The sequence below is a fragment of the Tetrao urogallus genome (genome assembly GCF_951394365.1).
Source record: "Tetrao urogallus genome assembly, chromosome: 1".
Taxonomy (NCBI): Eukaryota; Metazoa; Chordata; class Aves; order Galliformes; family Phasianidae; genus Tetrao; species Tetrao urogallus.
In genome coordinates this window covers 23,447,355-23,471,804 of record NC_136813.1, presented here as the reverse complement: position 1 = coordinate 23,471,804, position 24,450 = coordinate 23,447,355, and the positions used below count along the sequence as shown (strand labels likewise).

Sequence of the window (24,450 nt, the reverse complement as noted above, 5' to 3'; positions counted from 1 at the left end):
ATTGGAGGAATTGGTCATTTTTTTGGAATACGTACAAGACTTATCTTGATTGTGGCAAGACTGAGGAAATGGGAGGGAGGAGGGGGGCAAAATGGGATGGAAATATGTCTTTATTTTTTCCTTTAGATCACAAAGAGGAAAAAAAAAAAGATTTTTTTCTTGATGCCAGACTGAGCAAAAATACCTTTGTGCCAAAAAAGTCCCTCAAAAAATCTGAGGAGACCTGATTTAAAGTTTCTTGGTGTGTCTGATTGGTAGGTGAACATGGGCAGATGAGGTGTATTTCCTATCGATGCCCCGTCTCATTTGCAGTGTTGCATTTTTTCAGATGCTGAAAAAAGACAAGGCAGCACTAATATAGTTTAAGTAGGTTATTGCTCTATGAACTAACACATCTGGGAGCATCTAGTAGTAATTTATTTGGTTCAGGTCATTTTCCTTGTGCAGTCTGCTCTTCATGATGGGGGGTAGTCTGAATTCCTTGTCACATCTCCTGAGAGATTCTTCCTGTCTTTTGCTTATACAGAACCAAGGAGATGAAAGTGAAGAAGTACTTCTTGTGCTCTGTGCTGGGGGTACTGGTCCCCTTCCCTGTTCTCTTAAACTGTCCTCCAGTCCACTGGGAAACAAACTGCAGTGAATGACTGCAGCATTAAGCATCTTCACTGGGATGTCTCACTGCCAAAGAGTGCAATTGCTGCAGTTTGCCCTACTGGTTGTCTTGTGCATGAACTTTCTTTTCATAGAATGGCCTGGGTTGAAAAGGACCACAATGATCATCGAGTTTCAACCCCTTGCTATGTGCAGGGTCACCAACCAGCAGGCCAGGCTGCCCAGAGCCACATCCAGCCTGGCCTTGAATGCCTCCAGGGATGGGGCATCCACAGCCTCCTTGGGCAACCTGTTCCAGTGCGTCACCAACCTCTGTGAGAAAAACTTCCTCCTAATACCTAACTTAAACCTCCCCTATCTCAGTTTAAAACCATTCCCCCTTGTCTTATCACTATCCACCCTCATAAACAGCTGTTCCCTCTCCTGTTTGTGTATTCCCCCTTCAAATATCGGAAGGCCACAATGAGGTCTCCCTGAAGCCTTCTCTTTTCCAAGCTAAACAAATCCAATTCCTTACATGCCCAATTCCTATTCATAGTTTTTGCTTTTTTAAAGGAATCAAGAAGATATTCAGTAAATTGACAGTCATGCTCTCTAATGAATGGAAAGTATTCTTCTCTGATTCCGTGATTCTGTTGCTTCTCCAGGGTTTTCACCTATGACCTACTGGCTTCTGTATGAAGCCATTTTAGGCTGGGTTGCCTTTAGTGCAGAAAAGCACCATGACTCATTCTTTTTAAGATATATTGGCTTGGTCTTTCTCCAGTTTGCTAATATTCTCGTTACCAGAAAACAAATTAACTGCTAATGTCCAAATACAAAAGAGAGGATCAAACACTTGTATCTGTGCTTACAGACAGAGTGATTCAAAGTCTCTTCTTCAGCCACCTTGTGTCCGTTATTTGTATGTGTAATACATATGTGTTTATGCATACATACATATGGTTTTATTACATGAAGCACACTAGGAAGTTCTTTTGTGACCTATGAGAATATCCTTCAGTCTTTAATGGCTCTAGTGGTTCAATTGCAGTGAGGCTGTTGCCTGTAGCAACAGTAGCTAAAGGTTACAAAAAAAATTTAAAATAAATAAATGCATTATCACTTGATTAGTTTTTGTCTTCTCTTAACTACAGCAAGCCTGCTTTCTTCCAGGCTCCAGTTCAGGTTGTTGAATCACAGACCTCCCAGGCTTCACATTACAGCACCTGGGACAAACTTTGGAGGAAGCAATAGTAAATGCACAAATTGGCTTTATTAGACTGGTGCCCACTAGGAAACTTCTTTGCAGACTTCTCTTCTTTAGGTAACTATGAAGAGAGGATGAAAACTAAGATGGATGATTTTTGTCCTTTATATTGATGTTTCCTCTATATGTAAGCAGCATAAATGCTGAAGGATTATTCTAGATAACGAAATTTCTTGCTCCCATCAACATGGGTCCCAACGTCAGGAAATTTAAGCTTGTACTTAAGTGTTCCAAGGATCAAGAATACTCAAAATTTGCTGATTATCACCTTAAACCATAATTTCATCAATTTGAGATGAGATGCTTTTTAGGACTATGGGTTATTTCCTATTCAGTTTGTGTTCTGCCAGGTCCCTTAGGAACACCCACAAATGACAGCTGCAGTCCCAGGCCAACTTACTACAAGTTTTCTTATGCTTCAGACAGTCTTGGAGGCTTAAGCAATCTTAAATTGCAACATGATGGGAAAGGTCTCATTTTTTTTTCTTGTATAAGACAGCTATTACTACTGATATTTAATCTTACAATGGTTTGGATACTCAATCTCTAAGACATTCTGCATCTAAACTTGAGCTTCTTCAAGTGAAAAAGATATTTTTCCCTTGGGTGCAGATATCTTAGTGTTGTAATATAGCGTGGTTGAAAATGAAGAAGGAGAAAACAGTCTGATGTTAAAACAATCCCACAGCTTCAATGAGTGCTTTATGATCATTTACACAAAATTAGTTTTGTAGCTAAGAGCTGACATGCTGTTATACATTACAAAGAAGCCTGCTAACCTTGAGATAGAGAAGATATTAGAAGTCATGTGGAATGCTGTCCTTTCAAAAAAGTGAACCGAAAGTGCTCTCAAGAAAATGAAAATTTTTTGAAGATCTATGATTTTTGGCCAAGCATTTTATACAGCAGTTACTATCATATTGAGGACAGTCCTATTCATATCATAGTAGGATCCTTTAACTTTTTTCCTGTACAAAATGTTATTGTTTTATAAAATCAACAATTTGTAAAGATAAGAAGTCGTTGTGGATGAATTCTGTCTGTGCAATAAGGAGTAGCCAGTGCTGAAAATATTGGACTGGGACTTGGATAAAAGAGCATGTCTTGTTTGATTGCTGCTGGATCATTAGTGCTGCTAAGCCTTTTTGTTCTGCTGTTAGCAGATGTATATCATTTTCTGTCATGGTTAGAAGGGGCTTACCTTTGTCTTAGGGTTAGTGTAAGCACTCTGTCTTAGATTTCTTTCTTAACACTTAAGATGTTTCTGCAGAGTGCAGATAAAGTTGAAGTTAAACACTGACTAGCAAACATTGGAATGTTTCATCTCCCATTCTGCTTTTTGTACTCTGCTTTAAAAGAGCACTAAAAGAAAAACAAAAATCTTCTTGCTTGATCTTACGCTGTCATTGCATTTATCTTTTCTGCTCAGTAGTCCATCTTCACATGTTTCTCTGAGTTCCTTGGTCTGTTCTTGGAGTCCTTCAGCTAGCTTTCTGGTAATCGCTGTGCAGCATGCTATTACAGTTTCACCTTTGAGCATCATGCCAACTCTGCTAGTACAAAGCTAGGAGCTCTTTTGCATCCTGCAATATTAGGAAGGTTCCCCTTCATGTTCGCTTCCCAGTTTTAAGTGTGTAATTTCACATATGTTCTGGCATTCTTTGTATTGATGTGCGCTGCACTGTCTGGGGAGTTGAGGGCCCTGAAATCTTTTGGCAACTACAACAAAAACTAAGTTCTTCTTCGCAATAATTAAACAGTGAATCCTCGTTATTTAGGGTAAGGATCCTTCAGAAATCACAGAATCACAGAATGGCCAGGGTTGGAAGGGACCTCAAGGATCATGGATCTCCAACCCCCCTGCCACATGCAGGGCCACCAACCTCCCCATTTAATACTAGACCAGGCTGCCCAGGGCTCCATCCGATCTGGCCTTGAATGCCTTTAGGGATGGAGCGTCCACAACCTCTCTGGGCAGCCTGTTCCAGCACCTCACCACTCTCATAGTAAAGAAAAGTCTGTTTTCTGGTGTGTAGAGGGGCTTTGTTTCTTCTGTGCTGTTTGGCATTGGAGGCACATCTCACATCTCATTACATTTGGTTGTTTTTTTTTTTTTTTTTGGATACCTTGGGATAAGCTGCAAACATAAATATCTTTTCTGAACTATTGAACTCGGAAGAAATGAAACATCTCAGATGTTTCTGTGGTATTGTCCAGGATAGGATTTTGCTTTATCTGTAATCCAATTTAACTACATGTTGCCAGGAGGTGTGGTCTTGCTTGTTCTAATGTTGTTTAATGTGGCTTTTTTGTTGTTGCAGTTTTTTTTCTGGAGAGTGTGCAGGATCAGTTTGTTGCAGAGTTAAAGTATTGTCTTTGTTATGTGCCATCAAATCAATAAGCTGGTCCAACTTACCTAGTGCATCTGGCACTGCAGTCTCTCAGAGAAGCACAAGGGAGAGGTTGGGAGCACGCAAATGGGTGCCTTTTTGACAACAGCCTGCAGCTGAAATGGATTAAGGAATAAAGATGTGCTGATGCTGTTTCTGGGGAACTATCATGTAGCCAGAAAATGTGCGTGTGGGAATGCTGAAAATACTTCATTGTAGATAATGTTCCAATAGAAATCTGAACTATAACCAAGTTTTTTCCTTAAACTATGGTTTTCTTTAAGCTGTGGTTCCCACTGTGTTGGGAGGGGAGCTCTGTAATTCCTCTTCCTTCTTTTTCCCCATTATAATACCTTGAGTCAACAGAATAATATAATAAGATTTGAGTACACATATTCTAGTTTTATGTTACTTAAAGCTTCAAATAATCAAATGTGAAAAATTTCCTGTGATGTTTTCACCTACCTTTTACTGAAAGTAATGTATAACCTGTAGTTTTGGGTAATGTTGCATACTATTTCCTCTGAAGTTTCTGGGGCATGCTGTTTTGCTTGGAAGCATGAGGGCTGGTGGACTACTGTGAAAATGGACTGGAGCTGGACAGGTGGTTAGATATGAACACTGTTTATTGATGGTAGCAGTCCCCACTTCTGGTAGTGCTTTCTAAAGAGAAAACCACTACTTTTAAGCAGTTCATGACAGCATTTTCTTTAATGATCAGCTGATAAGCGTCCTTTAAAAGATACCTTAGGAGATACCTTAGTCTGTAGCAGCTGCAAAGGGAGAATATCAATGCCTTACACACTGTAGATCAGGAGTTATAACAGTAAATGTTTAATAATTGAGAAAAAAAATTTTTTTTCTTCCTGTTTTTTTTTTTTCTCCCTCCAATCTGACTTGCTGGTCTGGCACTTTTGTTTCTGCAGGGGAAAGCTATGTGTGCGGTTCAATAGAGCCCTTCAAGAAGCTGGAGTACACGAAGAATGTAAACCCAAACTGGTCAGTGAATGTTAAGACAACTTCTACTTCTCGCTCAGTGCCGTCTCTTGCCACTGCTAAAGGAGGTACTCCAGATACAAAAGAAAATAAGGATTTCATTAGGCCTAAACTAGTCACTATCATCAGAAGTGGAGTGAAACCACGGAAGGCAGTCCGGATTCTGCTTAACAAGAAGACAGCACATTCATTTGAACAGGTTCTTACTGATATAACTGATGCCATCAAGCTTGATTCGGGAGTCGTTAAGCGCTTGTATACACTAGATGGAAAACAGGTAAGAATTTTCCTCATAATCATTCTCAACATAAAGAAAAGGCAATTTTCCAAGAGGAACATAATAGTATTTAAGTAGAAAATTACCTTTCTTTGGAGTGATCTGGAATCAAGTCTTCCACTGTTTATTGTGTAAGATCTGTGATCAGTTCAAGAACATACCATAAAGCATTTATTGGCCTCAATGATAGTCTTGCTGTTTATGATATAGCTCCAAATCTGTCATTCAAAAGTATGATGTGGTTTAGGCTATGCATTCTGCAAGTTTGGGATGAAGGATGTTGTTTTAAAGAATCTTGTTCTGTTAACTTTCAGTTTTCAGTTTCAGTCACTTTATTTGCCTTTCCATAAGCTGTACATTCGATAAGCAAGGAGACACATTCTATCTACTATCTACTGCTTTCCAGAATGGCCAAATTGAATCTCTCTTTAACAGAGAGAAAGCTGAAAAGCTTACAAAATGTGAGATTTTTCCCTTTCACAGGAAATGAGATAGGGTTAAGTACGGTGCCCATATCTGTTATGGACTCTTGTATAGGTAACATGTTCAATGAAATACCTTCAAGCTGTGTCTCTGCTGACTAATTAAATTGTGGTGTGGTATGGTGAGATTTTTTGAGAGGCTGCTTATTGAACTCAGGGTGGAAGAGACGAGGAAAAACAATATTAAACTCTAATCCTACTTCTTTTTGTCTTTCACTTTATTTGTAATTTATCTACGAACATTTATTAATTATAGCAAAACTGGAGAAGCGGTTAACGTGATGAAGGACAAGACTAATTTCAGCATGACCTGAATTGATTTAGAGCAGTGGTGACTCTAGAGAAATAAGGAAGATACTTAAATTTTCAAATGTAACCTTTTAATCTGAAGACACGATATAGGTATAGAATGTGGGCAGAGTGAGCAAATGGGCTCACTAAGGAACTGCTACAGAAAGTAAGGTATTTCTACTCCAACTGCTTTACAGATTATCTGAATAATTGAGCCTAGATACAGCTAACAGTGTAGCTATCAGCAGATGTCTTGCAAAACAAGCTTGATTCAGGTTAATACTCTGCCAGCAGATCCAGTGGTGAGCCTCACATGTGTATGGTTACTGGGGTCAATATGCAGGCATAGCTCTGGAAACAGGTACAGCAGTGCCCTCTGATCTGAGAGATGCTGGTTAGTGGACAAGCTGCTTATTCAGAGCGCTGGTTCAAATCAGAGCCAAGTCTGGACTGACCAGAAATCCCTTCCATCTGCTGTTTTATACTGGTAACCTCTGACACCATTTACAGACAGTTGTTCTGTTCTTGATGACTGCATACATGCTTTTAATAATCCCATTACTGTGGCTTCTCTGGGAACTCAGACCTGGGGCAAAATGTTTACTTGGGGCGAAGGTAAAATGTGTTTCAGAGGAAGCTCTCCACTTATGTTGAGATGCAACTGTCTTCTTGATATGACTGTCACGTATTCCAGACTCTCCTGTATGATTGTACTTAAAATCAGGAAGTACTTTTACATCTGTTTCACAGCTCTAATTGCTAGAAATAAATAGTACTGTTCTGTTACTGGGCAGGAAGGGAAGGCCAGGTTTTCCTGACATACATGTTGCTGGAGTTGAATACTTTTTCAAGTCCAGGGATTTGAGCTGAGTTTAAATCAGCAGTATATACTGGGGCACTTGCTGCCTACCTCACAGCCTAAAACCCAGCCTCAAACAGGGCGTTGATTAGCTACCTTTCAGCCTGAAACATCAGTGCCTAACTGCTCTACCCAGAGGCAGGTGTCTGCACAGTTCTTCCCTTTCTGTCATGCTCAAATTGTATCGTTTGCTGCCTGCTGCTTTAGTAGGGGCAGGATCTCTCAGAGGGAGTGTGCATCACTGTGATGTAGTGGAAACTTTGTTCCCTGAGTGTGCAAAGCAGCTTTGCTGGCAGAAATGGAAATCAATGACCTGTGCCAGTGGGAGCAGCCTGTTGCTCCCCCTGTGCAGGGGAGGCATTGATTTCTTGTGCTGTTGGGCAATTGCTGCTCCATTTTTCTCTGCCAAAAGCCTCGTCTCCCAGATGGTGCTGGAGGCCCATGATGATGGATTTCTTTATTGCTAAACTCAAGCTATGAATGATTACTGGGAGGAAATCCATAGTAAATCCTATTTTTTTTTTTTTTTTTTTTTTTTTTTTTTCCAGTCGTGTTGATCGTAGGGAACTTCTCTTGTAACTCTTATTGTGGGCATGGAAGTTTCTGGGAAACCTTGGGTTGAGTGGTTAAATCTAGCAAATCTGTGATTAAATATTTCAACACTAACTTAAAAAGCAAGGAAATCTTAAAGCTCTGAGCCAGGAGAAGTAATTTACTGTAAGTAATTTACTTTCCTAGGATTATTTGTTCAGAATGTAACTTGGAGGGAAGGCTGTTCTCTTCAGTATTCTCTTGTGAATTATTTTATGAGACTAACAGTGGAATTGCCCAGCAATGCCTAGAAGTGGAGTAAGTCCCATGTGTCATCTGTGCAGGTGGGCCCTGGGGTGTGCATACAGTTGTTGGGCAACATCACAGTGGCACCATGATGCCTTGGACTAGTCAGAAGAAAGTGGTACGAATAGAGGTTGTAAATGACTGCGTGAGTCAGTTGGCCCATATTGCTGCTGAGTATTGAGGAGAAACATAGAATATCCTGTGTTGGAAAGGACCCATAAGGGTCACTGACTTCAGCTCCTGGCTCTACGTAGGGCTGCCCAAAAGTCAGACCATAATTGAGCTTGAATGCTTTCACTCCCACTGTCAGGTTGGTTGTGATGTTTTGATTTGTATCTCTAAAATTTTGCTCTGTTAAAAGAAGTTTAAGTCGTGGCCTGTGAAATTTGACAGAGGTGGTGCTTGGACATTTGGTACGTGAACAAAGTTGCTGGTGTAAATGTGATAGGAAGGAGGCTCTTCTGTGTGCTCTGATTGCTTTTTCCACCAAAAAAAAATTACTCCTTGATTTTGGAAAGTTTTGTAAGTTTCGGCATGCTTCGTGCCTTGTTTGGTTGTTCCTGAGTGCTGAGGAATTGATCAAATAGGTGTGCTGTAATTGCCCTTTCCATTTTTAATGCTGGAGAAGCAGGATTTTCATGCAATTAAATTTTGTTTAAAACTTATTTCTCTGTTGAAAACTTACAGCTCAAGTCCAACTTTATTTTGACCTCAAGGTTACTAAAAATTTTAGAATATAGTTAATTTTCAGAAAAGGAGCACAAGGGCACAACTGCAACCTGATCACATCATCAGTGGCTGGCATTTAGTAGACCCTCCTACTTAAATTATTAATGGCTTCTCAGAGAAGTAAAGGTTTTGTGCATACGCTATTTTAGAAACAGTACAATTTCTAATGGGTACAATTTATTTAGTATTTACTTTTACAAAGAACTTATGCTGTTTGTGCTCTAAAAGAAGAGAGGGAATCAGTTCATTGTAGGATGCTGAGAGTTTTGAAGAAGTCTGTGGGACTTTCAGAAGTGTTGAACAGCCTTATGAGCTCAGACCAAAATTAAAACCAATCCAGGAGAAGGTCTTGAAATTTTCTTCTTGCCAACTTTGCTGTGTAAGGAAAACAAAAATAGAATGAGTGGGTTTAATGCTGCCTATAGGAATTCAGATCATGAGGCTGTGCTCTTACCGTATTACTCATATTTTAGATTAAAAGGCTGTTTAAGTACATTAAAAAAGGCATTGTAAGTGTTGACTCTTAATGTTCTCATGTACTTGTGCAGGGAAGGAATACTTTCTCATAGCCAAAATGTGCCTTGCTTTCCTGTAACTGCATTGTGTCTATTTGATTTACATGGAAGTGATCTGCCCTTGGAGATGGAGCCAAGTTGGTGTGTTGTAAGCTGAGTTCTCTGGCTTCTGTATAATGATGCACTTCTAGAATAAAACCAAATGGGAGAATGTTAATGAAGGTCGCACCTTGCAGCCATATGAGATTGTGCCTTTTTTTTGTTTGTTTTAAGGAGTGCTGTAGTGTGTATTTGTGCAAGCTATTTACAATTTGCATGTTTAGACAAAGGCTGAATAAAAGCAGTTTATCACCTTGTCAGTCTCCCATCTGCTTCTGGAGATCAAATACCTGCAGTGAGATGGGACCCTCTCGTTTGGACAGGTGGTTTGTTTAGCTTAACTAGATGCAGTTATGCAGATTATTTTTCAGTGTATGCATTATTCAATGGATTTGACTCCAGGAAGGCAAGTGGTCAGTGGCAAAAACAGGAGAGTGAAAGTCATTCTGTGGTTTTTAAAAAGAAAGAAATAAAAAAAACCAACCGTAAGGATGTTCAAATTACATTACATTTACAAATAGGAAATGTATCTACTGGTACTTGAGGACACAGGTTATAGAAGTGTGTGCAAGTCAGAGGCATAGGCTGGAATGGGAAGTGAGTCCATCAGTAGCTTTTGCCTTAATCTGTTAAAATAGTCATATAAGAAATTGTGACTACAAGTAGTGTTATAGTGCTGGAATGCTAGAGGCTTCTTTAGTATAACATGTTGATTTTGATTTCTTTTCTTTTGGAACCCTGCTGCAAGGGGAGTATCTTGTGATACAAACGATTTTCTACAGAATTCTGTCTGTGACAGCATCTAATGTCTTAGTTTTTAGTAAAGAAGCAGTACTAATGCTTGAAGAAAATGATTTCTCAAGAAAAAGAAAATGACTGCGTCTACAGCTAAACTGAGCATGTCCTTTTTTATTGTTTTATTCTAAACAAGTAGAACATGTTCAATGATAATGTTTATATTCTACAGTAAATTCTTGGCTGAATCTATCCTTTTTGTAAAACGGATTAAAGATCTCAAGTGTCTTTTTCTAGACTTGAATTGTCCCTGATACACAAAAGCCTACGTAAATTAAGGTAGCTATCAGTCATGGGAAAGACTTATTCTCTACTTAGTGTTCATGTACTGCATGTTACAGAAAAATCTAGACAAAAATGAGTAGTAAAAAAACCAAAATTTAGTCATAGTAGATGTTTTGTGTGAGCTCAGTAATTTTCATTCCATTCCTAGTATAGAATAGACACTTCATTCTAAGGGTGACTAGTTTTGCATGTTATTTTACTCACTCTTCAGTTGGTGTGTGCAACTCAAAATTATTCCTCTTTTGAAAGATGTGGGCAATAAGTGCAATTTTATCTTCTGTATGGCACCTCTCAAGTGCACAAACTAACTCCTTGCTTTTGTCAGAGGCTTGCAGCTTCCACCAGCCAGAGTGGTGTTGATTGACTGGGAGAACCACGCTGAGTTCTCTGCAAGATGTAGCTGTGCGGATGCTGATTAACAGGAGAAAAATATGAAAGAAGATGGCATCTGCAAATCTCACAAGTGTTTTATCAGGGAAGTAACAGCTAGGGAAACTTGCCCTTGTTTTTGAAGAGGTACATTAATATTGCACTACCACCTGCAATGTTCCAGGTGGGGAGCTGAAACATGTTGTGCTGAGGCTGTTTATACAAGCTGCTCTTTCTGAAAGGGATTCTAATATGAACACCAGAGGATAAACCTTGGAAATACCCATGCTGCCTCATTTTGGACGTGAAATTTAGGGCACTATCAGAGAGATGCTAATGCACTGTTGTGTTATGTAGCTGTGAAAGATGCTTTCCAAGAGCAAAGAGTGTCTTTCCAGCTTTTGATAAACCACACTTTCCCTCCTTCCTGCTTGTATTTAATTAACACCTTTTTTTTATTTCTCTGGGAGATAAATCATTCCTGGCTTTGCCCTTTTGAAATTGATTGGGGGGAGGGATGTGTTGAGAAAAATACCCATCATTCAGTAGGGAAAAAGCCCACAGATGCCTCTTGCAGACATGATAAACTGAAAAATAAAAGCAAAATTCACTGACTGGAACTTATCCATCTCAGCAGGTGGTGATTCTCGGATCTTGAATGATTTCCTTCATTCCTGCTGAGAAAAATGGATTTGCCTTGAAAAATAGACCTTAATAAGAAAAGAATCAAAACCTGGTTCAAAATTGAACAAGGACATGCTAGGATAGACAGTTTGCTGGCAATTGAAGTTACCTTGGTGTTAAAGGAGAGCTGTGATAAGTCCTTGATCCCGTGTCACTCTGAGTAGGCTGGTTTGATGTCGCATTATGACGTTGACAAACAGTTTTAATTGTTAACCAAACAAAGCCTTCTGTAAAGGAGTGGACAGAAACACATTCCTAATTGAAAACACTGTGTGTTCATTTGTCTAGTTTTGGTTCCTGGTAAACTGAGATGGGCGACGATGCTGCTCTGTTGCTAAAAGCCCTCTCACAATGGGGGTTTCCAGGGTTGCTGACTGGCATCCTGTATGTTCTGTGAGCTGGCTTTGAAAATTGAGAAAATCCTGTCTTCTGCAAACTTTAGATTGGCTTTCATGCTATGTAGAAGAGAAACTCTTTATTAAATGAATAAGACTGAAAGCTTGCATATCGGCTTCAGTATGTTTTAAATAGCATGTAAGTTGATCTTACTTATAAAGGCATCCAGCTATTAGAGCATTCGTGTTCAGAAGCATTACTTGTTTTTTGGAGGAGTCATTTTTCGTCTCATAAAAGCGGGGTATCTTGTCTTTTCTCACACAGTGCTTCAGTGGGAGATTGTCCAGTTAATCTGAATTTACATTACTGAAATAAAATAAGTGCTTTTTTCCTCCATAGCTGACCTTTGCTTCTCTTCTTTAAGTGTGCAGTGTAACTAAGAAGAGCTTCTTATCAATTCAAATTCTGATTTGTGTTTTGCTGACTTGTAAGGCATAGGAGAAAAGCAAAGGGAAGCCATCTATAACTGTACAGTTTTATTGGTGGTGGATTTACCTGTGGGTTTTCTTTCTTTAATTTTACTTGTTTGTTTTGTTGAAAGAGGAATTTGAAAACCACTTGTAAATTTCTGTGATGTATGGATAGTTGTGGACGCAGGAATGAGGGTAGTGGTGGTGAATGAAAGGTTTCTACTGCCCAGGAACACGTGGTCCTCAGGCTGTTCTTTGTCAGCAGCTGAAATCTTTCATGTAATGCTTTGAAATAATGCTCGTCCTAAACTTTGCCTCTTCCACTCTCCAGTCCCATTAGGGTGCTGTATTTCCTGGCTTCCACCGAATGAGCTGAGCTCAGTGGTTTGAAGACTTCATGGTGGATGTTTCAAATGGTTGAGTCCGCTGGAATGATTCCGTTTTCAGTCCCTGAAGCTGTTATTGTTTACAGTTCCTTTTTTCATTGGCATGGTTAAGCATTTTTCCTTCTTTGAAGTGGTATTTTGGACTAAAACTGGATGAAAGGGTAATGAATCTTGGGTTTACTTTTTTTTTTTTTTTTTTTTTTTTTTCCCTGCTCCTTCTAAAACTAGTTTTTACAAGGGAATTTAAAAACTTCACTTGCTTAACTGAATTGAAAAAAAAAAAAAAAAGAAAAGGAAGTTTTTTCAAATTTTTCTGTAGTACAGATTTCTTAGAAATTGAAGTGTCTTATTCATAGCAAAAATTCTTTGTGCTCTGCACAGCGCACTAGAATTTCAGTTTTTGCTTACTAAGCTATACATTTCAGTGTAATTCTCTTCCTGGAATTGTTAGGTTGGTACTTCTTACACTGACAATCGGAAATCTCAGCTACTTATCATTTGACAGAGTTAAGTTATTAAAACTAAAGGCTGATAACTTTTTGTAGTCATGTGCAAGGTTGAACACCTACTTACATGAGGCTTAGCACAAATGCATCCTTGATTATTTACTTATTTCCACTTAAATTTGTCTTTGGCACATTTTTGCTAAGCTGTTCTGAAAGACAATAAAATGAGTTCACAGTAAACTGTGAATGGTCCTAACTTATTTTCAATACTTTCCTGCTCCTTTAGGCACGCATTTTGTTATCTCTTGCAGAGAGTGGGAGGAAACACAAATCTCTTCAGGTATTCAAACTATTTCAGCAGGAATTGCCTCTACTATTGTTTTTTTGTGTAAAGGGTAAGTGTAGGGCACTGACAGACTTCTGAGGTGCTCATCAAATTAAAGATGAATCCAGATCTCTCTGTTACGAATGTTGCTGTATATAGAAGTTTGAGATAGAATTGTAGTTCTCTAAATTTGTGTCTGAGGACTGTGCTGTGAGCAGAAGAAGTGGGGTGGAGATTTAGAGGGTCTTAAAGATGACAAGTATATTAAGTGCTATTGAATCAGTTAAGAATTATCTATTCTTTTTCTCCCTCTATTCCCCTTTAAGCTCAGTGTTAATTTGTTCAATCTTGTAGGAAGTATTGGAGTAATCTCTTCTGAATCTATGTTTCCACTGCCGTGCCCGAGTTCATGGGGGCAGAATGTTCAGACTCAATCAGATTTAGGAACTAATACAATTACCAGTAGGTTAAAACATTTCCATTGTATTGCGTGAAGACAGCAGTTGTCTGAAAACAGCTTAACTTTCTATAAATAAGTCACCCTCAATGAGGCTGTCTTTGTGATGTCACACACCATTAACCTTTGGCAAGGATTGCAAGATGACATGTTTTGTTCTGAAATTTTTACCAAATACTTTCCATTACTCTTTTCCTCTCATGAACTTCTGAAATAAGTCGGAGCACCTGCTACAAGGAGATGTTTGTTCTTGAGAAAGCTGCTGAGGGGAAAATTGTGATTCTTCAATAGGATTGAACTCTTGAAGTCACAGACAGAAGAGCAAATAAATCTTTGGAGACTCGAGGCATGCAGGATAGAGTTATGGTACTTTACACATAAATAAAAATGAGAACAGATGGGTAGGAAACTGTCAGAGATAAGTTTAACTTCAGAAAGCAAGCAGCAAAGCTTTAGAGGGCTTTGAAGTCAGAGTTTGATGTTACTGGAAATAAAACTTGTGTTAAGTAGTTAAGGCTGATTGCCTTTCCTGCATCAGTTGTTCTGGTGGATTTGGTTTTCTATTAAACATTGAATCTCTGAAACTTCTTCTATGTAAAACTCCTCTGAGCTTTAACAGCTTAAAACTGTAGGAGACATTTACTCATTGTGTGAATGGAGAATGAAATCTCAGTTTGAACTGGTTTTAATTATCTTTTTGGCTTGGTTTAAGCAATAATTTTCTCAAGCTTACAGAAGGTAGGGGAAGATTGGGTGCATCTAGTGGAATAGCAAGGATAGAATGCCTTTGATTAAAAGTGGGGGAAGACATTTATTGCCCAAAATGCACATGGTGACTTCTTAAATAGAACATTTGCTTAACCTTCTGCTGTTTCTCTATGCATATGTTACAGTTGGAACGATTAACGCAGTGGAAGGGTAATACAGGAATGTAACAGCAAAGGAATCAGCGTGGGTAGGACAATATTTCACAGGAAAAGTAAAGGTGCTCACCTATCTCCGAAGATCTAGGCTTATAGAAAACTCCATAAGGGAGGGATCTCTAACTAGAGATCCTTCCAGAGTGGCAGTCAGCACTTCAGTGGGGTCTAAGAGAGGTGCAGCCAGGCTCCACCACTTCTGCTCACACAGCTGAATTGCCTTCACCTGTGCTCCCAGGGCTGACTGATCCTTTCCCAGGTGATCAATCAGTGGTTCAGGCCATAATTCAACAGTTCCCATACAGCATAAAATCAATGTGTGCATCTTACACTCAAGTAGAATCTGAGTTAACGATAATGCAATGTACAGAGAGTTCAAGTGTCACACTTACATGCTCTTTGCAGAGGAAATAGCTGAGAAAGAGGTGAATGCAATGTACTGTGGGAAATGATGCTGGCATACTAGATACTGATAACAAGGAACTCTGCTCACATGAGAACAAACGCATGTATGCTGTAATGCTGTCCTCATGCTTAAGAATAAAGAGGATAACAATACAGAAGCTCACAGTTATGAAGAGTCTGTATGTTTCATTGTTGATTTTGATATGAGGTAATCTACTTCTGTGTTGCTGTAGCTAAGTGAGCATGAACAAGGTCACTGCACCAGTGTGGATGTGATGAAGGTACTAAGGTTTACAGCTGGGTAACAGTTGGGGTCCATGCCCTTGGTTCAAAAAAATTAATCTATTTCCTCTTGCTATCTGAAATGATATTATGTGTTGTCTAATACCATATTTTTGCTTCATAAAAATACCTCCTATGCTCTAATGAATTCAGTTTCCTAAATAAGCCTGAAAAAGAAGAAAATGTATAAGCTTTAAGGGAAAAGAAAATATTCAGATGTTTCAGTTCCTGAACCAGATCACATCTGTTCTGGGGCAGGTTGAGGAGCTTTTCAAATACTCTGGAGGAATCTGTTTTAAATAGAGTATGATTTTTGGGAATTGGGAACAAAGAGTGCCATCAGTGTAAGATTTAACAAAGTGAAAATCTGGTAGATAATGTAGGAAAGATAATCAAGTAGTCTATCAGAAATATAGGAGCAAAAACTAGATAAGAGTACAGTAAGCGTAATATGTGAAGGCTTTTAATACAAGAAGTAGTGAAAACTTCATTGCCACGAGAGAGCAGAAAAATGTATGTGGGAGAATGAAGTAAGGAGTGTTTAGTGGCTGTGTTGTTGATTAGAATCTCTGTGAAAGCAGTTGCTGACATTGCTTGCTTTCTTCACCTTAAAACAGGCAAACTGGAATTTGTGTGCCTTACTTACATGCAGACAGTTGGACTAGTACTAGCATTTGCTGTCCTCGGTATGGTAAGCAGAGATTGAGGGACGTGTGCAGAAGGAGAAGGGAGGACCGAATGTCATGTGGTGCCTCTGTAGGAAGAGGAATGCTTTGTTTCCTCTCTTACAGGCAAATAACTGAGAGGACTGCTGATGTAAGAGTCTGGTGCTCAGAATTAGGAGCTGTATTGCAGCTTTACTGATTGAAGTTATTCACCAGTGCCTCCAATAACTCTCCTTAAAAGTTCTCCACTGGACAGGGGAGGCTATCCCTTTGCCCTTAGTTTCAACCTGAGTCATCTTGTTCTGGTGCTGCAGAGAAACAAGAATGCTAGGATGTTACACAGTCGTTGGGCTTACTGTGACCATACATGTATATTTACTCTTTATATGTGTACGTCGCATATATATGTGTACACTTACATATTTTAAGCAGCCTGTCACAATTTAGCATTATCCTGCAATCCTGAAATGACAGGCAGCCTTACAAAAAAGGGTGCAGGTAGAGTTTTTTTGTATCTCACATCAATGATAGTCTCTGTATTTCTGTTGTTTGGGACTCGCTGTGAGTGTGTTACCAACTTGTTTTTTTTCTTTTTTTTAATATTCTGAATTACTTCTGATAATTACTTCTGATTATTCCCTGGAAATAAGTTGTATTTTTCAGCTTGTCATATATAGCTGAAACAGGTTGGTTTTTTTTTTTTTTTTTTTTTTTTTTTTTTTTTTTTTTTTTTGAGATGTACTGAGCATGTTTAGAAAAGACACAACTTCTGCTGTCAAGTTAGGTAGAAAGTGAAGGGTAACTAGGATGGGAGGCTTATGCAAAGTCAGACCAACGCATTTTTGGCTTTAGTATGATACATATTTTTCATTTTTGTTGAGACTGATCTCAGTCACTTTGAAATGGAGAAAGGAGAAGATGATTATTTAAAAGTGAGCATGAAGGTGAGTGTGGGCACAGATAATACCTTCATGAGTGGAGATATGGACAGAAGTTGAGGAAACAACATAAAGTTACCATTGACTGATGCTGATACATGGGAATCATGACTCTAGAGACAGTGCAGATGGAACAACAAGGAAAGGGGTGTTTGTAGAAAGCAGCACAAAATGCTCACTCACTCTGTTTATACAGGAAGTCAGGAGAAGAAATTGATTTACCACCTCATGAAACTTAACAGAACTGTGGGAGTAGAACTGGTGGGAGTAGGAGCTGGTAGGCACTGCAGAGGGAAAAGAAGCTGTCCTGTGGCAAATTCCAAATAATGTAACCCAAAGAGGCACAAGAGCACTCTAAAGCTTGGAAAAGTAGCGTTCCTTTGTTTCCAGGTTGTAACAAGTAATTTAAATCTTCTGCCATCTATACATGTTATGATGTACCCAAGTATTTATGCTAGATTTATGCAAGTCTAAAAAAGCATCAACTGTAGACATTTCTCAAGAGTTAATTTGGCAAAGCTCTTTCTAACAGAAAACTTAGCAAACGAAGGATTTGTGGCCTCAGTAGCCTAACTTTTTGCTTTGTTTCCATATGACTTTAAAATCCTCTTCTGTAGGCTTCTTGATCTCAGACTTTCATTTTTTTTCAGACTGGATTTAAAGGCCATGAATAATGACATTCTGAGTCAAGTGGCTGATTCTAACAAGTTTGTAATATTGTGATGCAGCCTGCAGTAAAATAATGAACAAAATTAATCATGGATGTGGGTGGCTTTTTTTTTTTTTTTTTTTTTTTGTGTGTGTGTGGTGTTTTCATTCATAAAACTTAAAGGTCTCTGAAGACTGTCTTCAGACATGTTATTTTGTCTAGACTAAAGCTATTTAACAGCACTGCAAAACAATTGGTCCAACTGGGCTTTTTTTCTAGTTTTTTTTTTTCCTTGCTATAAGTGGACGATGTCTAGTGAGGGCTGGAAGGGCAACAGCAGAATGTATGTTTGTGTGTTCTTTGAGGTGATTTTTCCTTCCCCCAGTAAATGTAATTTCCTGAGCAAAGTTATGATCAATTTATTTCTAAGAGAGACATTATTACTATTTAATGGCCGTGTGGAATTCAGATTTCATTCTTTCAGGGATACCTGCATGAAGGAACTGGGGCTGTTTAGTCTGGAGAAAAGGAGGCTGAGGGGAGACCTTGTTGCTCTCTTCCAATAACTGAAAGTGAGAGCGGGGTTGGTCTCTTCTCACTGATGATATGTGACAGAATGAGGGGAAGTGGCCTCAAGTTGAGCCAGGGTTGGATATCAGGAAAAAAATTATTTGCAGAAAGGGTTGTGAAGCACTGGCATAGGCTGCCCAGGGAGGTGGTTGAGTCCACCTCCCTGGATGTGTTTAAAAACCATTTGGATGTGGTGCTCAGGGACATGATTTAGCAGAGGGTTGTTAGAGTTAGGGTAGGATGGTTAGGTTGTGGTTGGACTTGATGATCTTTAAGGTCTTTTCCAACCTGGGTGATTCTATGATTCTGTGATTCTAAATCTGCACTATTCAGTAGTTTGACCATTGGGGAGTGGCAGGCCAGAACTGTTCCGTGTGCCTGTGTGTGCATACACTTGCACTCCAGTTTTCATAGCACTTCTTCCCTCAAAAACAGATAAGAAGTTAGGGATCTGCTGTTTTTATTGGTTTGCTTGTTTGTTTCTGCTGTTGACTGTGAGCCAGACCTTGGCATTCTGCTCCATGTTATTTCTCCAGGTGGATTTCCCACTAACTTTCTCTGTTAGCGTGGCTCAGATTTCCCTCAGCATGGGGAGGTTTGGTTCTGCTGGAAACCAGCATCAAGCAAGGCCCGTTTGGACTTCTCCTCTATTTCTTGTGAAGGCAGCTGTTGTAGTTTTCAGTTATGAGGTAGCTTGAGAGGAAATGTTTAGTAGGAAGTTGGGGATAATCTGTCCCTAATCTTGCTCTGCCATATGTATATGCAAACAACTTGCCACTTGCTTTTAGATATTTGTAAAAATCTTTTTGAGCTACACAAAAACTTATTACCAACAGAGTCATTTTAGGAACAGTGCTGATCTTTTGATCTGTGGGAGTGTTTAAGGGAAGTGTGGATGTGACTGTTAGGGATGTGGGTTAGTAGTGGACTTACAGTGTTAGAAGAATGGTTGGACTTGATCTTAGAGGTCTTTTCCCACTTAAATGGTTCTATGAAATCGTGCAACTGGTATGTGTGTGTGTATTTGTATATGTTTATATTGCTTTTCCTTTTATATTTCACAATAACTGTTTGATGTGCAGCACTTCTCTGGAGCAGCTGCTTTCCTTTTGCTTTGGTGAGTGTTACACACCTGAGAACCTTGCAGATCATCACCAAATTTTAGTGAGAACACCAGCCCAGTTTTCACAGTTCGCTGAGTTGTTGAGAATGAGTACGCTTGTGTGAATAATTTTGCTCATTTACAGAAAGTCTGAAGAGGAGACTGGTGATTTTACTCTTGCATGTTCTTTTGGACTTACTGATGTGTTCAGTTTCAGACTACTTTCCCAAGGAAATAAAGCCAGAGACAATTTATTTCAGGCCCTGCTTAATACATTTTGAACCTATTGGTCTGCTGAAGTCAAGCTTGAAAGAGCAGTCACAATTTAGAAGCAATTGCAATTACTTCATGGAATTTTATGGCTGAGTCAGCCTCAGATGGACACCCTCAGTGCTGCAGACTTACTGGTCCTTTTACAGAGGTAAGGCAGACAGAAATCTTCTCATTTCTGTTGTTTTTGGCAGTAACCAGCTGGTGTTATAAGCACAGTAGGTACTGACCAGCCAGTCAGCACACAGATCTTTCGCAATTAGCCCTGACTACTCTTTCTTGCTCTCTGGAAGTGTCACAGTGACTTGGAAGGGAATTACAGTAAATGCAGCATGAGGAGAGTGCTTCCTGCACCCATCAGTGGGGAACTTGCCATCAGTGGTCTGGTCTCTGTGCACAAATGTCATTAGGCTCTCCCACTCCTGTCTTTGTATTTCAGGTATATCATAGCAAATAGTTAAGCTGCTTGGCTAGGCAGCTGAATTTCAGCTGCCTAGGGTTAGGGTTCTGTTTTAAAATAGAACTTGGTTTCTATTTTGTCATCTTCTATTGGCGAATGCAGAATGTGGTTGTTGGTGTTTTTTTTGTTTTTTTTTTTTTTCCCCTTCTTCACTGGTAAAATTTCCTTGCACGTGTTCTCCACACATGCAGATTTGCAAAAAGAAAATGCATTCAGGAGATGCATTTCTCTGGCATGTATCCTTAACTACTGAAGAAGATAAAACATGTTCTACTAATAAATAAGAAATGTGAATGAACATTCCTTGACACAGTTCTTCTGTGTTCTCACTATGTGAACACTTGTTTTGTCCTGCTAGCAAATATTCTGGGCACACCCCTAGCCAGTTGTTCTGTACCTTTTTCCCCTAATGCTCTTCTTCCCTGAAGGAAAAACACTGCCTGAAATGGGAAGAGTTCATCTTCAGCTGTGGTGTAAATCTTCAGGTATATTTGACAGAATGAACCGAAAGGAGAGAGGGACTACTTTCTTGAGATGTGATGAAATGATAGCTGTCTGTAAAGCCAGTTTTACTAATTTTCCACTTCTATGTTTTTACAGCAGGAATTCTGTAGGAAGTAATGCAGAACATACCCACCCTATTTAGGCTTGCCTTTACAGTTGCTTTGTTTTAGAGTTTTTATAAATTAGTCTTTCCTGTTTCCGTGGCAACTCGCTTGTCTGCATTGGTTGCCAAGGAACAGCTCGTGCTGCACAAAGGACAGGGGCACTCTACCCAGTGACTTCATTCTTGGCGCTAATAGACAGAGGGGAGCGTAAGCTTGGTGTTCTTTGGAGTATGGTCTTCTTATTGAGTAGAAGGAGTACTTTATTAATTCTGTATTTTCCTTTTAAGTGTGATTAAGGTGTTGGCTTCTCTTTCTGAGTCGTTACAAGTCTCCTGTTCTCCACAACAGTGAGACTCCTATGGTCTGAAATAATTGCATATGCATAGCACATTGGAAAATGCATGTTTTTTGGGATGGTTTAATACACTATACAATAAATTGTGTGATTCTCCAGTTAATTTTTTTTTTCTTTTTCTACAGTGTAAGATTTCCAGTTGTGTGGATTTGTTGAGAGCAACTAATGTTCTCATTAGGTAGAATTAGAAGCAAGCGCTGTGAAGAACACTTCTGAACATGTGGCTCTGTGGAACACTAAAAAGTATTTTTCTTATTTGACCTCTCGGATAACTACAATCTGGATTCCCATCTGATCTTTCTTATAAGAAGCACAAACTGACACCTGTCATCAGTCCATCAGTTTTCTAAAATGGATGTGGATAGAACGAGCATATTGTGAGTCATAGTTCTGCGTTAGTGTAACATTTTATTTTGGAGGTTGTCTTGCAGCCATCACTGGTATGGTTGTGAATTTGAGTACATGGACCCAAAGTAGCTAAGCAATTTCTTTGGGCTTTTCCAAACTAGTATTTTTAAAGGAGGGAATTCATTTGCCTTGTGATTCTCTAAGTGATAATCAAGTCTTCAAACAGTGCAAGAATTTTGTTTTTAATTAATACTTGCACAAAATGTTGCATAGTGCAGACATATTACTAAATCTACTTCTGTGAAAATAAAAGGATGAGAGAATTTGGTTCTTCCTTAGGGGCTAATGTAGGCACACAAATGGGGTCTTTTAATCTTAGCATAGAATCTGTGGCTCAGATCTGTTAATGCTGGTTTTATCTGCTCTTGCTGGTTCTCCAATGAAGTGCCATTGCATTTCAGTGTCACATGAGTGCTATTCAACAGTGTTTTTGAGTCAGTTAGCACTGGGAGTGTCTGCAGAGAGGGTGAAGTGAATCTCGTGTAAACCAGTAGTTTGTTGCATGCAGAAATGCAGATACTCCTTTGTAGTAGAAAAGCTACTGCACAGTATTGTGCCCACAGGTGTGTTGGAAAAGGCCAAGAATAGTTATTTTCTCCTGTAGATAAAATGCCAAGAGGAATCTGCCATCACAATGTGGCTTTCAGGGTACAAGGAGAAGCTGAATTACGGGAAATTTGCTAGCATTTGGGCAAAAAGTTGGATTACCTGGAGCCACGTTACTTTTGCAGGCACTGAGCAGGGGCTTGCCTTAGGATAACTATGGCCAAAAAAACACTTTCTACTTCTTGGTCTGTTTATTAAAAGCCCTTTGTTACCCTGTACTAGCCCAACTTACATGAAGTGACATGCCTGCAGGCTATTTCAGGATTTGACTTGCCTTGGATTAGTTTAGAAACGCTTTGACCTGAGATAACTGGAGTTCAGTCTCAAGCCAGTCACTGAGCAGTGTTCTCAGCTTGATGGCTGACTGAGTGGAGTGCAGATTTATCCCTGTCTGTTATGAATTTTATTAATGAATTTATTATTTTTTTGCCTTACTATAAAAGGAGAAGTGCACAAACTTTTCCTCTGTAGCAATAAAAAGAAGGTGTTTGCTAGTGAGGATATTCATAAGGAAAGCAATAGTGCAGTTGTCTTTGATAAACCTTTTGGAAATCCCTGAGCAATAACTTGATTTGAAATCATGTTTGATAACCTAGATACTAAATTTCAAATATTGTATTGCACCTTAAGCAAACCAACTGCATTTTTCAAGTTGGGAATAAAGCAGTGGGTACAGCGTTGGTATTTCACAGTGTGAAAACAGAAAACCCCCAGCCCCATTTTTGCACCAAATCTGCTATAATCTGCAAGTTTTGAACAAGGAAGACAAGGCGTAGGAGAATAAAGGAAAAATGTACCTGTTTTAATTAATGCCATAAATAGCAGCCTATCCTTTGTACTTTCTCTCTTTTGGATACTATATTCCATGATATAGGCCTTACAATGTTCTTTAAAAACCATTTGGGGATTATTAAAAGGGGAACATTGAATTTTCTTTCTGTATAATGCACTTAAAATAATTTTCAATTGCCCAAATAGCTTTACAAGTCACTCGAGGCATGATTTACTTAAAAAATTATATGAATCAATTATATACAAAAAACATACTTAATGTAAAAGTTATAGCACAGGCTGATAAAAGCAAAGTAACTAGATTAAGTCTTTGACCTGAACTTGTCCTTTTGAACCAGCTGCAGGGTAGAGCACAGGCTGTAGGCTGAGAGTAGATACTCTGAACTGTACCAATATTATAATCTCTGAAGAGAAAAGTCAATTTGAAAGCCTGTGGTCATGGTCTAAATATTTATTAAATAAAAAAATATGCATTATAAAAAACAGGTGGGAGAAAAGGACACTGGAATATTAGTGATTGTTATTTTCTCTGTTACTATTAGGGTTTTATCTAAATGGGATCAGTCATTCAAATAGTGTAGATTCTGGTCAAACTGGAGGGCTTTTTTCCTTTCCTCTTATATAAGAGACTTTAAAATCCAGATCTGATACTGAAAATCCACACCAGTGTTTTACTTAAAGTACACGTTCTCCATTCCATCCCCCTTTTTCTCTTACCCTGCTGAGATGAAACGAGCTGGCAAATATCAGTTTCTCGACGTCCTTATTTTTGATGTTTTGATTAGGACTTGAATTGGGAAAGTCTTAATTGCCCAGTTTGGTGTGGCTGTGATGAGATGGCATTAGTCTGCAGCTTCCTTGCATTGCTTGATATGCTGACAGTGGCAGGGTTGCTTGTGCCTGTGGCTTGGCAGGTATCAGCGCAAAGGCTACATTAGTCAGCCCTGTAATGTGTATTCTTCCCAGCTTTTGGTGCCATCAGAGTACTACGCTTGTTTAGATCGTGGGTGGAGGAGTGTTTGTGTTTAACAGTACAAGTTCCTAATAGTTCAGTCTCATAGGAGAGTAGATGAGTTTTGCTTTTAATGTTTCTGCACCGCCTAATGTAGCTTACTGAAACACATCCCACTCCAAGCTGAAAATTAGCCTCTTTTTGTACTGCCTTCAAAGTATCTGGAAAAGAGGAAGAGATGCTAATTTTAACCATGATTACTTCACAGAACATCTTAAAATTAATGAAACTGAAATTTAGATACGAGAGGGTACCACTATGCTGGAGCTTGGCTGTGAGAGAAAGCTCTTTAGCATGCTTGTATTTCCATAAGAAATGAGTTCAGCTGACCAACCTCTTTGAGTAGATTTCCTTGAAAGCATAATTCAGACAATTGTTAGCATGGAATTGAGACCTTTCTGTAACCTCACTAAGAATCAGCAGGTGACCGGAATTTTTACTTACAGTTGTCAGTAGTTGCTGTGTAAATAGACTGGTAGAATGGTTTGATTTAGGCAAGATCTTGAAGACCATCCAGTT

At 39.1% G+C, this 24,450-nt stretch overlaps 1 protein-coding gene across 2 annotated transcripts in view; it reads left to right on the top strand.

Moving 5' to 3' along the window:
* DCLK1 (doublecortin like kinase 1) overlaps positions 1-24,450 on the top strand; it is a gene marked incomplete at both ends in the record, with an annotated part of 222,557 nt that overhangs the window by 5,407 nt on the left and 192,700 nt on the right. For both annotated transcript variants that reach the window (XM_079534602.1, XM_079534603.1), the window contains one exon: positions 5,178-5,524. In XM_079534602.1, coding sequence (XP_079390728.1) covers positions 5,178-5,524 — 347 coding nt within the window. The remainder of the gene's footprint in view (positions 1-5,177; positions 5,525-24,450) is intronic.